This window comes from Hydractinia symbiolongicarpus, chromosome 5 (assembly GCF_029227915.1).
Source record: "Hydractinia symbiolongicarpus strain clone_291-10 chromosome 5, HSymV2.1, whole genome shotgun sequence".
NCBI classification, from domain to species: domain Eukaryota; kingdom Metazoa; phylum Cnidaria; class Hydrozoa; order Anthoathecata; family Hydractiniidae; genus Hydractinia; species Hydractinia symbiolongicarpus.
The window spans coordinates 20,822,142-20,836,835 of NC_079879.1; the positions used below are offsets into that span (position 1 = coordinate 20,822,142).

General features: G+C 32.2%; 1 protein-coding gene across 2 annotated transcripts in view; it reads right to left on the reverse strand.

The window, feature by feature from the left end:
* LOC130645276 (dynein axonemal heavy chain 5-like) overlaps positions 1-14,694 on the reverse strand; it is a 55,036-nt gene that overhangs the window by 6,105 nt on the left and 34,237 nt on the right. For both annotated transcript variants that reach the window (XM_057451205.1, XM_057451203.1), the window contains 24 exons: positions 14,102-14,241; positions 12,835-12,966; positions 12,236-12,484; positions 11,808-11,974; positions 10,655-10,881; positions 10,139-10,391; positions 9,447-9,659; positions 8,715-8,929; positions 8,262-8,437; positions 7,760-7,888; positions 7,376-7,484; positions 6,902-7,081; positions 6,016-6,171; positions 5,729-5,766; positions 5,118-5,289; positions 3,819-3,961; positions 3,310-3,495; positions 2,517-2,628; positions 2,027-2,209; positions 1,628-1,764; positions 931-1,029; positions 627-762; positions 460-537; positions 82-267 (listed from right to left, as the gene is read on the reverse strand). In XM_057451205.1, coding sequence (XP_057307188.1) covers positions 82-267; positions 460-537; positions 627-762; positions 931-1,029; positions 1,628-1,764; positions 2,027-2,209; positions 2,517-2,628; positions 3,310-3,495; positions 3,819-3,961; positions 5,118-5,289; positions 5,729-5,766; positions 6,016-6,171; positions 6,902-7,081; positions 7,376-7,484; positions 7,760-7,888; positions 8,262-8,437; positions 8,715-8,929; positions 9,447-9,659; positions 10,139-10,391; positions 10,655-10,881; positions 11,808-11,974; positions 12,236-12,484; positions 12,835-12,966; positions 14,102-14,241 — 3,816 coding nt within the window. The remainder of the gene's footprint in view (positions 1-81; positions 268-459; positions 538-626; positions 763-930; positions 1,030-1,627; positions 1,765-2,026; positions 2,210-2,516; positions 2,629-3,309; positions 3,496-3,818; positions 3,962-5,117; positions 5,290-5,728; positions 5,767-6,015; positions 6,172-6,901; positions 7,082-7,375; positions 7,485-7,759; positions 7,889-8,261; positions 8,438-8,714; positions 8,930-9,446; positions 9,660-10,138; positions 10,392-10,654; positions 10,882-11,807; positions 11,975-12,235; positions 12,485-12,834; positions 12,967-14,101; positions 14,242-14,694) is intronic.

Below are 14,694 nucleotides of genomic sequence, written 5' to 3' on the forward strand. Positions count from 1 at the left end.
AAGTAAACAAAGTTAAAATAGAAAAATGTTTAGTAAAACCAAAAAAATTGAAAATTAATAAACAAATACAGAACGAGTTACCAATTTAGGAGCGTCAATAATAACTGGGAGACATGAATGCAAAAATTTAACTGGAAATTGATAAGTTATCTCTCCTGAAAGCCATAATCTAAAGCCACTGTCAGCATGGTACTCTTTTATCCAGGTGAACAAGGATTCCATTAATGATTGCTTGTGATGTACATCATTGAGAAACAGCCAGCTACCCTGAAGTGAACAATACCTTCAACAAAGACGCTCTTACTCCAAACATATATACTTTCAGCTTAGCTGTGCTATTTTTAAAACAGTTAAGTTCTTCCTAATGATAAAGCTAAATGGTGGTTAACACTTGCTTTATCATCAGAGAACGAGCTTAACGCACGCACCAAAAAAATAAAAAAATTGTTAACATCATACCTCACTCATAGCTTGAGACAGTTTTGTCTCGATTACATCTTCGCTATCTTCGCTGACATGATGAATAAGCAATTCCACCTGAATACAAAAAAATCAAGGCAAACTGATGTATCTCTTTTTAAGTGTCAGCGAAAAAATTTGAATAGATGATTATTTACTCAGCTAACCTCTTTGAACGCTGCTAGTTCTGTTAAAAATATATCACACAACATCGGATCTTTATCATAAAGAACAAGAATTGGAGAAGTTGGTGAACTGTGACGGAGAAATAACTTTAAATCCAATATGCCGTCGAAAGCCAACCTATAAAGATCGTTTTAAATCAAGTTTAGATTAAAAACTCCATACTGATTCTTTGCTTTCCCAGTTTAACTTTGCGTGAAAGAGGCCATATAAAATGATGAACTCTGCCAAAGCAAAACACCAACAGTGCTGTTTCGTCTTTAAAAAGCGTAATTAAAAAACACGTACTTTTTACCAAGTACCATGGCAACAAATGTGTTCGCAGCTTGCATAAAACGATCGCCACGAAACGCTCGCATCACCATGAAACGTTGCAATGGAGAGTACCTAAATATCAATATGGTTGTTGTGTACAACAGTTATACAACATTAACGTCCTCAACGCGTGCATTAAGGTGTATCAAAATTAACTTGCATCAACAAGCATTAACATGCATTAACGAGCATTAACTCGCATCAACGAACGATCACGTGGGTTAACGTGCATCATCGTGCATCAAGGTTAATGTAAACATACGACGTTTTCTTATTAGAACTTAGTCTAAAAGAACATTTAGAGAGACATTTGGCAAAGAAATAAATGCCATTCTAAAAACACGTTGGAACTCAACCTTTAAATTTTTTTTAAAAAAATCAGAATATCACGTATACCGATAATAAACGCATTTTTTACTACTGTATATGAATTAATACAGAAACGGTAGTTTGCATTGAAAAAGCTTGGTTGAGCCGATTTCTAAAATCTACTTCTATTCTGGCTAGACCAAATTTCGATGTTTTTTTAAAAAAAAAAAAATAATAATGGATGGATGTCTTCATGATGTTAATAGAAATGTTCAAGTACTGAAAATACAGTGTTTGGTGTTTTTAAACATATCTAGCTAGAATTTTAGCAACCCTTAATTATAAATCTAAAAAAACCTACTTTTCATCGACGTTATCTGGTAAGGCTAACAATTCTGGAGTGTCATGCTCAGAAATCAAACGCCATTGCATTTCACGCCCATCTTTTGTCATTTTCTCAAATGATTCACTGAACCAACCATAGTTCTGTGAAAGGTTCTAAATAAATAAATAGGTTCTAAGCAACAAATCGCCATTAAAAACACATTAAAAAAGTTCTCGTATGCTTATAGATGAAAACGTTGTGGGTGATTAATAGTTTCTGTTTATCATAAGCTACAGAACCCTCGATGCAGTTACATTGTCGAAATAATCGCAGCCTCTTGATTACAACTAGAATTGCCAAAGTTAAAGTGTAATAACTCAGCTCAGTTTTCAGTTTTTAACAAATCACAAATACGAATCAACGATGTGCATTTACCAATAGATTTTGATATTGCTCATCGCTCATCCAATCAAAAAGCTTCTTCGATGATGTCTTGAGAGCAATGTTGTTACTGCTACTATCACCATCAAGAACGCTTTGCTTCAAGGTTGAACCATAACGAGAACTAATAAGAAATTCTCTATCGCCAACAGATAATCTACCATGACTATCTTCCACCTAAAAAATAGCTGTTATAAATACTTTGGTGCAAAAGGATTCTGATTTAAAAAAGCAGCAAACGTAAACTAATAAAAAAACCAGTAATTTGTAACCTTTTGAATATGATGCACGATGCAAGAACATTAAGAGCATTTACAGGTTTTGTAACTAACAACATTGATTAAAAATCAAAGTTACTATAAATACGATTTCTCTAGAAATACGATTTCTTAAGAGAAACGTCTTCAGGATTGGAAATAATAAGCATTAAGTTTCAGGATTTTTTCGAAGATCAGTGCTCCTTTAAAAATAACGTATAACACACCTCGAGGGCAGTTAACAGTGCAAACAATGGGCGATCTACTTCTAACTTCGCTTTCGATGAGATATAAAACAAGGCTGATAAAACTTTATCTGCAACCGTACTAACAGCACTTCTAAAGGTGAGTTTATTTGTTAAAGTTTTTAGTAAATAAACAAATTTAAAAAATGTGGTTAACAGGAGTATATACTGATATTATTATGGTTTACACAGCTCGACTAACTTGAAAATAATGTTCAATTCTCTTACCATTGTAAGACCTTAAGTTTTCACAAAAGAGAAGAAATATTTCTAGGTGCGCATTACAACTTACAAAAATTTACTTCTTTGGAGTACCACAGCCCTTTTTACCATTTTTACTTCAAATAGATATAATTAGAAATCTTCAAATGAAAGGTGATAAATCCTCAAAACGTCAGAACCGGACGACAAGTGAACAATCGATCACAACGATGTATTTCATTCTGTTTTATTTGACGTTAAATTATTAGACCTACGAGGCTTACTAAATAAGTCAAAAATTAAGAAGGTTCTGATAAAAAAAATATTACCATCCTGAAGTGCATTCAAAATTGACACATGTACTAATTTGATTTAATGGTGAAATCAAAACAACAAAAATTAAACATGCATCAAACATGCGCCTGTTAAAAATAAATGTGTAGAGTAAATTACTTTTACACTACTAAGCGTGAGTAAACGCTTTTGTTAATTAAAGAAAATATTGCTTTTTTCATTTTCATCACTATTCCCACCCTTATTGATATTGAAAAAAAATCCTATTTGTCATTCTTACTTATCCGAGTGTTTGATAGCCACATCGAAATATGATAAAAACTGGTCGATCGAGACTCGATAAAAAGGTTTAACTTTTCTCATCATGGCAGCCACTTGAAAGAGGACAGCAGCTTGCATCGCAATCAAACTGTACACGTCACGTGATTGTTTCACAGTTCTGTAAACCTCTTCCGCTCTGGATAAACTAAACATTACAATCAGTTTACATGTGAACATCTGGCAAGCAAAACTTAAACTTTAGTAAGGATCTGGTGAAGACATTATGATGAAGGCTAATGGTAAGAATGCTGTCAATGTTTACCAAGTCCTGTTCTACATCAAAAGCTAAAGGCTACGAGGCTGTTAGGACCTGGTGAAGACTAACACCACAATTAAAGCCAAAGTACGTCCCCGTTAAAAGTTCGATCATATAATGCCTGTATTTCTAATTTAGAGTGCATCGCCGATTGGTGCAGGTCAACTCGCAGAAAGAATATTGAAATTTGAATGATACAACAACAAACAAACCTATTGGTTGCATCCTTCAGCAGTTTCATCGTATTGGAAAGTTTCTTGATTGAAGAAATATCAACAAAGCACTTCTTATTGGCGAGCAAATCTAAAAGTTGCTCTTCCAAAATGAGTATCGACTTTTTTTCATCCAGAATTTTCTAACCATGAAATGAAAACACAGTAAAAAAATCAGGAATTAGAATAACATGTAACAAAAATCGTAAAGTGACAAGCAACAAATTAAATGCAACAAAAAGCAGAGAAGCAGACAAGTGGTAAGCTAAATAATGCAAAAGAAAAATCTAGGAGTTTTTATATTTTCATGAAATTATAGGTAAAAAAGACAAAAACTACATAAATTATTATATTAAACTAAAAATGATTTAAGCCCTAATGTTTATACCACTCCATTTTAACAATTCTACATGAATTAGTATTCGTACGAACTTCTAGGAAACAGACATGTTGAAATAACAAAAAGAAAAAGGTAAATTCCCTACCCTTTTAAAATTCAATTTGGGTAGCTTTTCCCTAACCTCTTTTATTTATATCATAGTGTGCACTGAGGCATGAAACCTCACACCAAAAAATCGAGGTAAGGTAGATTTATGGTGAATCCCCACCTTCCACCACAACTCTAACTTCAAAATTGATACTAATCCAAACCCTCATATCAAAACCTTCTTTCTTTCCTTGGAATTACAAATTAACGAAATTTGAACGAGATTTATTAAGTTTTTAAAAGTTGTGATATACGATGTTACAACTTTGAAAAAGAGGCCCTATACTGCCTTGATGATGTTCAACTGTAACTGATGTTGATTTTTGATTTATTGTTTATTTAAAAAATATGGACTAGAAAGATTACAAAGGAGTACATATTTTTCTCACAAGGTTAATAAATGGAAATATAGAGGATTTTTACTTAAACACAGGCAAACAGGCACAACGATTTCCAACTTTAAAACTGAAATACTACAGGGACAGTGTCCACCGCATATATTTTCAACCTAACTTTTCCCCAACGTTTAACCGGAGATTTACAGGAATTTACTTTTCTTTTTCAATTTTCAAGGCTCTGCGGCAACCCTAGTTAAAGCAAATTCCAGAGGGTTCTTGATGTTTTTAATAGAGTTAATGACACTAAAATATAGCATCGTCAAACACACAACCTCGTGTCCCCTAAGTTGTCCAATCTGTTATTATGCCACCTCGGTGAAATTTTATTGCGAATTCACATTTGTTCCCTAGAGTTCACAGAAACCAGAGTTGGTCATAACAGATGCAAACTCTATAATCACTTAACAGTTATACCTTGATAATGAAATGAAACGAAGTCTCAATTTGTGCTTTTTCTTTCGACATAAAACGACTTAGAAAGATGTCGTAGAGTATATCTCTCTTGATTGTTATCTGCATGCAATGGACAAGAGGTACGATAGAAAGTGGAACCTCGTCACTGTCACTTGTGCATGACAGGAATAGCCTAAAACAGTAAAACTAAGTTTTTTTAGTGCAACAAATCTAGATGACCTAACCTTTTTTATTTGTTAGATTAGAACATAAGATTTTCCCACAAACAAATAGGCATATTTGTTGAAACTGGGGATATAATAACGACCATTGATATTTTATTTTTAACGTTTTGGGTGTTCATCCACCCATTCTGAAGAAGTGTGTACAACTTCAATTTCTTTTAAATATACATATGTTTGTGAAAAATTGAAATTGTACACACTTCTTCAGAATGGGTGGATAAACACCCGAAATGTTGAAAATAAAATATCGATGGTCGTTATTATTTCATCAGTTTTAACAAATTGACGCAAACCGTAATAAGGTATAATTTTACAGCAAAGTTAATTTTAAAATAAAATAAAACTCATAGGTATATGTAAAAGGGTATTGTGACACTATTGACATACCTAAACTTTGGCGAGCACTCAACCTCTTTACCTCCAATCTAAAAAAGTATAAAAATATAATATTCTAGTGTGTCAATCCATTGCAAAGTATATTGATTCTCACTAAAGAGCTAGCAAATAAGAGTGTGGTTTTGCTACTGCGGTATAAGTTCATGATCGATTCTTTTTGGTAAACAAAAAGTAATGCATCCATTCTAAAATAGTTGGTACTTAAACCATATCCACTTATTATGGATAAACTAAAAAGTAAAACTTTTTTCTCGCAAGGATACAAAGTAAAGACTAACCATTATTTTAAACACTGTGTTTAAAGACTGAAATAAATGATAACATTTAAGTAAAGAAATCATGGTTGCATTTGATTCCAGTCCTTTGACATTCACATCTGTCACTACCACGTGATTCCCTTGCTGCAACACGTCTTCTAACATAAAGTCCAGGTCCTAGAAATTTAAAATAATGTGAAAAACCACGCATAACTTACAAAATACAAATTAGCCAAGAGCGTGTAGGAATGACTTGGGTAAATACTGGGTCTGGGAATTTTAAAGAATTTAGACTACCTCCCATAATAAAAAAGTGTGTGTTATCTACCTGGCATTACATCTTTGTTCTGTTTTTTAAAATTCCTTTAAAAAATGACTTGAAGAAAATCACATTAAAATATCCATATTAAAATAATTAACTTTCTAAGCATTACGTAACGACAGTGTAAACAAACCCTATCCTTCTTTTTATTGGAACCTAGTTTTTATAAACAGTAAGGCTGACTTTTGGTCTATGGTAAAACAGTTTAAACTAAAAACTAAAACCTTTATAGAAGATACTATAACAGACCAAATATGAGAAATACCAAACAATCTATTCCAAATAAAAAGTCCTGTTTCGACCTGCAAATTGCCTGCCTGTAGCTAGGTCGTGTCATGCGCCTATTGAGTGTGACCAACTAGCTGTTTTTAGCATTGTTTACACTTAGCTACTTTGGTAAGTTAACAAGACAGATTAAAAGTGTCTAATGTCTACACTGATAAAAGTAATCAAGGATCTAGAATAATTTTTAAACAAAAAAAAGTAAAAAGCAACTATTCAAAAAATTGTTTTTAAATTATTTTTGGTTATACCCTATTTAACATTCTAAAAAGAGCATGCAAACAACTTAAAAAACCCACTCACAGTAAAAGAAATAACAATTATGTTTGGAAACATCTTTTTTAACAGGAATACCCCAACATTGCATGGATCACACAACAAAGGCCAGCCATTGATGCATTTCATTTCTGCTGTCATAAAGAACAGATCTACCAACATTTTATCAGCTGAGGGATAAACTAGACTGAATTCCATGATGTCAATCTATAATATTGGAAAAAAACACTGATTCAAATTTTTTTTGTTTGCTTTTTAAAAAAAGACCACTAATACAAACGTTTGTTAGGGTAAACCTAATTTGCGCAAAAAAGAAAAAGTTTACAATACGCCGCAGACGTAATGACAGACTTGAACTGATATTTAATAAAGAGGTTCCTCTCCTCTTAAGCTTCTGACACGAACACAGTGAAACTTTTTCTTTACAAAGTAGACATAATTAAAGAGGAGAGTACTTCTACATCCTCTTAGAAATAGCATACAGAAACACACTGAACACACCTCTTTATTTAAAAATGAAACCAAAGATGTCTGCTCCACAGCATTTTGGTCTTTATCAGAAAGTCTATTCTTGCTGCATACTGACAAAACGTCATGTATGGCGTCATATCTGTAAATTGCATCATAAAATGATATTAATCTAGAACAAGGTTAAGTTCCGCACAATCAAAGGCTATGCTTTGATATCACTACAGATGATGGGGCACAGTACTTGAAAAGTTTTAGGTTATATATCCTATGATTGTTAAAATGGCTAGAGCACATATGTTAAGACTTGTACATGTTGCTTATCGTTACATCCCATGATAAAAGCTTTACTGCACAAACAAATTGTCTTCATTATTACTTTAACTCTTAACTTCACAATACTCCTGTTTCACTAACCTCATATCAGCATTTAGAATTCCACAATAGCAAGAGTAAGTTGAAGACAATATCGCATCCGTGATGATGCTCGATTCATTAGAGAAGGTATCACAAAATAAAAGCCAAGAATCTTGAAAGGGTTTCATACTATAATAAATTTAAAAATGTTTTTTAAAAATTTTCAAAATGCTTGGGATACATTTTTTTTCTTGCTTCTTCACAATTATATCCTATCACCATTATTTTTAAATAACATAATTATATCCTATCAAAACAAACTGTCGGTAAGGTTACTCAGAGAAAAGCTTCATCTTGACCTTATACATCAGTAAGAGGACTGTCATCCACCATGTAAATCTTATGGTGTGTTTATGGCATGCATGTGCATTGCGCGAGTAGTTCTAGTCAAGGTTTTTTCTGGATGTAGTGGACCAACTACATATGTAGTGTACTATATAGTGTTAAACACACCACAAAAAAAACTGCATATAAAAATGAGACAACTGGTAGATATTTATACCTGTTTAATAGTGTGGTTGTATTATCTAACAAGTTTGAAAACATTAGAATCTTTTCTTGTAATTGATGTTTGCTCATGGAGCATTCATCGAACTGCTGTTGTAGTGTGGCTAATTCCAACTGAAGTTTTCCTATATCGTCCTCATTTAAATCTTTCAATGCATCAATTTCCACTGGCTAAATGCAATAAACATATAGCGGTAACACAGAGTGAATTATTAATAATTATTTTTCATCAAAATGACTAAATATCCAACAAATCTTAGCTATAGGCATTTTTAACCATTTTACAGAAAACGTTTAATACTTTGGAAAACTTTAATTGTGGAAACTCTATTTTTTTTCTACTGACACCCAATTTATATGTTCTAGAATAATACGAGCAGAAGATTTTGTCGATAAACTCGTTGCATCTTGGATCTATTTATCTTCAAAAAGAGAAAATTATAATTACCACAGACTTCAACTTCTCATTTTCTTCCTGAAGATTTGCTTGCATTAACTTTTCCTCTCTTTCTTTTTTTTGAACCTTCAACTTATTCAACTGATTTCTTGTGCGAATGTATGGTTTGTATTTGCGAGTAAAATGAATCACTTTTTGAACATACTCAACAATTTGAGCAGCATCTTCTGACGAAAAACGAGCAGCTTGCAACGATATACCTGCATCTAAAACATAAGGACTTGCAAAAAGACCAAATGCTAATGCTATCTATAGCTATAGTTACAATAGAAAAGAAAGGAAGCTGTTTCCAACGCACAAGAGGAAATAAGACAAGAATGTAAAACACCCGCATCTTTCATGCGCCATTTTTATAATGTATCAGTTTTGATGCACTTTCAGAGCATGAAAGAACCTAATAAAAAACTAAAATAGTAGTTTAAAAAAAATTAACGCAACTTTTTTGTTCTGAATTTTAAGCCTTAGATGGGATGAGAAAAATCATTTATTAACTTGCAACCCACTTATTATTTTTTTTCGCAGGCCTTTTAGGTACAGCCTTGTTCAAAATTTTATCAGAAAAGGAGTCAAATTTCGAAGATGGTGCACACACAACTAGTTGTGGAGCATTCAGTAGGTGCTGCGGATTGGCAAAGGCCTTTTTGAAAAAGATTATGAACAGGATTGTGCTACATTTACAATTTAAGCAACCTTAAAAGATTTAATGCTAAAAAAATTTCAAACCTGATTTATTAGGTGTTACTGGGTCTTCTCTTGCTATCAATGGAATTTCTTCACCAGGAGCAAAAAATGATACAACTGTATTCATGACGTCATCAGACACACCCTGACACCAATTGTATGTGTTCATTAGCTCGCAAAATTTTTGCGAATCTTGCATAATCTGTTGAATTGTTTTCCAAATTTTTCGATCAACCTTGCCATCTTTAGATATGGCTAAATAAAGAACCATTATGAATAAGTCAAAAAAAGAAAGATTGAGAAGATAATTAAGTCAATGTGATACGTCACAGTGCTATAAAAAAGTTTTTTCAATGCAACAAATATATGTTTATTACTATCGCCTGTTACTTCTGTGACTTGTGTAGCTTTTAGAATTCAACATGCTTTATTATGTTCTTTTGTAACTTACAACATCATGTAACAAGTAACAAGATACAAAATGAATTTTGACAGCAACAAAAAAGGGTTACTGGTAACAAGGAACGTTATTTTTTTCGTGTCACTATTATTAACAACAAATATGACTTAACAAAAAGAATGCAGTAAATATATCAAAGCTTTTAGTTGTTTCGATATAAATATACTATGCTGCACGGTTGTGTGGCGACACAATAAATTGGTTACGCAATCGCCACAAAATTGAATTCTTCACTATCGTTTGAAAAAACCTTCTTGTATTGCTGTAAACTTACCAGGTTGAACGGGAGTTTTAGACTTCTTGGACCTTGCAGAACTCGTTCTTGATAAAGAACTTTCAGACACAAGAAGATTACCATCCCTATGTTTCTCATTTCTTGCTGATACAGTGACATAACTAGAAAATTCTGGTCGCCTCAAGAGGATCATTACCATGACCATAATAGTCCCAACCAATGTTGGTGGTGATTGGTATGCTCGTAGCCGCTCGATACAACCACGATCGATTTGAACTTGAAAAGATTTAAGCTAAATAAAAAATAAAATTGAATTCTCCCCTAAGTTAAGTTATTCTTTATTTCACTCTTCTAATTGCTAGCCAAAAAAGACAATATGAATATGGCGAAATTCTAATTTCCTTATTAAGTTAGTACTACGATTTCATGATGAATAATAAATAATGCCATCCTGGTCAAGTGGTAAGAATACTTAGGGCACATTAATAGGGTTTTGGCATCTTAATTAGTAACAAGTTAGGTTGTGTAAAATAGAAACAAGGAAAAAACAAATACCATTTCTTTGGCATATTCCATCTCCTTTTCAAGTAGCTCAACTGTATTTAACATTTCATCAACTTGTTCTCCTAGCGATTTTAGTCTTTCTCTGGAGGTTGATTGTATTCTTTCATACTCTTCATCCAATTCATCGTGATCATCATCCCATGTTAACTCATCATCAGAATCAACCATTTCACTATCAATTAGCGCCATAAATGCACAAAAACTACTGGTCGTTGTTCCTAAATAACATACCAAAACTTACAAAAGACTTATTTCATCAAAATATTTTAATATTTCTTGCATAACCCCAAATAAATTGTTTTGTTTATTTAACCTTTTCCGCAACACTAAAAACAGCATCTTCATATTATATATTAAAAGAAAATAGAAATATTTGTTTCTGCATACTAAAGTCTTCAGCTACGTTTCCTATTTAACAAGTTTTGTGTAGGAAAACTGTAAACTTTCTTTTCCTTCGTTACGGTTAAGAACTTCTTCGCTTGGTTAAACTTAAAACCACTTAAGGCAGGGAAATAGAAAATTTCTATTGTGTGATTCCATGCCAGTGAAAATATTTTCAGTGTAAATTCAGCTATGAAAAATACAAAACTGTCCAAAACTAAACTAGTGAGGGTACCCATTTTTTGCTTATTTGTAACCCAAACAACAACCTCGAATCAAAAAATCACTTTTAACATATTTCTATAGTGCATCATGCAAATCAAAATGTGCAAGCAACTGAAATCCTGTACAACCAAAACAGTTGTGCATTAGCGAATGCCATGTTACCAATAAAAACGTCGTTAGATGGTTGGTTATGTGTCCTCTGCCTTATGCTGACATGGTGACATTTATTATAATTACTGCGTTTGAAAAGATAGGAAAAAAAATCCAGGCGAAGAGAGACAAACTTTATAATATTTAACATAATTAACTGTATAACGGATGAGAGTTACTGCTGAGTAGGTTAAGATATCTGATAGTGGTACCCAAAACTAATTGTGTTGTTTGTGAAATTAAAAATACTGAAATTGAAAATACTGTGATAATAAGTAAATTTTTTAATTAGTTTTGTTTTAGGCAACAACCTGCATTTCAATTTAAGGTTAATATTGGCAAGCTGACAACATTACCTCAAAAATGCTTACATGTGAAAAGCACTCACCATATTTAGCTTTCAATCTTTCAATTAATGACGATTTTGTAAAAAGTTCTTCACATAAGCGTTTTGTTTCTTTCTCTAAAACGTCATATTGTTGAGTCATTGTATTCTTTTCTTTTGACATTGCATAAGCTTTTTCTTCTGCAATAGCAAGACATTCAAGAGCCAATCTAAAACATTCAAAATTGAATTTTTAAACAACCAATACAAGTTGATTTTACTTAAGTCAGAGAAAGTGCTAAAATATGTATTTTTATATAGAAAATTAGGCAGTGCTCTACCTACATTCTTGGAAATCTGGGTTACCCAGAACAGCAAAAACAGTTGTAAACTTAGCATAGATTTGTGAAATGGTTTGATAGGAAGAAAGAAGTTTGCATGGATAAATTTCCTAGCGTTAATTCAATACACAAAGAAAAAAACACAATTACCTCCTTGTCTCCATTTTATTTTGCAATTCGTCGACTCTATTCTCCATAATATATTTAAAACATTTAAGAAACTGTTTAAAAGTAGATACATTATAACTGCTATGTTGGGCATCAGTAAGGGAGGATAAGATCTTGTTCCTGAGCATGTCAGATTGTTTTGATGAACTGTCTTTTTGGGTGACATCGTTTCTTTTTGATTTGTTTGTAAAAACAAAATGTACATCTTGCAATGTTTTTAATACTTTGTCCCTAAAACAGTTTAAAATGATATATATACATAACATTTGCAGAGGTATAGATATATATACCTAACTAAAAATGTACACCACAACAAGGTAAACCACCAAAAAGGCAGACCAAAATCGCCCAGATTAATACTAAATATTAAGTTAACCACTTGTAATACCAGGGCCTTTTACACTTCCTCAGAAAGGTTGGTCTTAATCTCATATGCTCATCTAATTTAAATTTCGGGTAACCAGATATTATCATCTAAAATTAGCCACTGAAATAAAACAATACACAATGTCACAAAAAGGGGGGTCTATTTTTTAACACGGTCACATACGGTTGACTAATTGGTAGAAAATAGAACTTACTTTAATGTTTCTTCATAGTTATGCCAAAAATCAGCAGTAGATAAGTAAAATAACTCCTCATTGTGCAGCCGATCTGATGAATCCTCTGGTAGCCAGTTAACATAAGAGTTCGATAAAATAGCAGGATATTTACTAAGACAAAAATCATACTGAATCTCTATTTGCTTCCAATTACTTACCCAACTTTAATTCCCATAAACATACCATATATTAAACAGTATATTGAGCAGTACTTTACACTTTCTTGGACAAGTTGTTTAATTAAACTTCAATTGAGCTAGCATAAGAGACTACAGCCTGGTTCCTGTCAGCAATATACGGAAGGCAAAAAATGTATATAAAAAATTATAATATTGAGCATGATAATTATAAAAAATATAACATCGAGTGTTTTCTTACTCGATGCTATACCCTCCTATACTCTTGACAGATGATCCAGGAGATTCAAGACTGACTGGAATCATTTAGGCAATAAATAAGTAATATCACTCGAAAGAACGTCAGAACATACCAAAGCAGGACCAGATAAAGACGAATTTGTCGCAAAAACGTGTTTACTTGCTCAAAATTTTAACAGTTTTGTATTGTTTTTTTTTTGTTTCTGCAAGGTTTCATGACGCAGGTATAAAATGAGTTCTTATTATAATAAAATGACGAGTGTTAAAACCACAAAGGTTTTCTTGTTTGTATTTTGATCCTTTCATTTATTGCCCTTTCTCAAAAAATTTTCCATAAATAAGAATATGATATAGATAAGATATTGTTGAAATTATATTAGTTATTTTTGTTTTTCTGATCTAAACCCTTCCAAAAATAAGCTATATTGGTATACTATAAAAATCAAATTAAAACTCAAAAATGAATAAGCATGCATAGAAAACTTATGAAGATGTTAATAAAGATCAGGCTAAAAAATCAACACTAAGACCCAATTAAGACAATTCATTCACTTGTAAAGCTTGACATTCTCCCGGGGCTCAGTATTATTTTTAAAGTTTTTGAATAGGAAAAGTGTGTAACTCAAAAAAAAAAAAAAAACGCCAACTTTTAAATAAACACCTCTTTTCGGATAACTGTCTACGCTCAAATAAATATGCAGGGCAAAATATCTAATATTCTAAAACATGAGTTTAGTTGGTCATTCGCAGTAACAATACAAATACCAAAAAAATATTTGATAAGTTTCTATGTTTCAAAGCAGCCTTGTTCATAATGGCACTGCTTATTGACATTAAGATCAATTCAGAACAGTTGAAAAAATGTATACCTTTGAAGAAATGGTAAAAAATTTTCTTCGGGAGACGTGATAATGACCACGTGTAAATTCTTTTTAATACTGCTCGTGAAAAATCGTTTTGGTTCACTTAATAAACTTGAATTTACTTTCTTGATAGTTGGACGCAAAGCCTAAAAAAAATTCACTTAAACATTTAATCTATACATACATTTCTGCTTATCATTCTGTTAGATCTAACTTTTGGAGAAAGTTTACTGATATTTAATACATGAAACAATGCATAGAGAACTTAGGATCATATTGGAACAGGAAAACTTAAATTTAATATCTGTCACTCGTTGCCATAGGTTTACATGAGAAAAGTATAGCAGGAAAATAAAAAAGTTGTTCACAAATGTAAAGAAATATGGCTTCCATGAACAGAAAAAAGTAAATAGCGATATTATTGATTTTCAAGACAAATCAATTGTTTTATTTCGCTTTTTTTGAAATTGATGAATCATCCATTCCGTCCCGTCCAACCCAGATACCGGCCTATTTGCCTGAGACCTTGGTAGACTGAGTTCCCTGTATTAACCAAGGCTAAAACGGACAATGTTAATGCGCTTACTAATTGGGGTTTT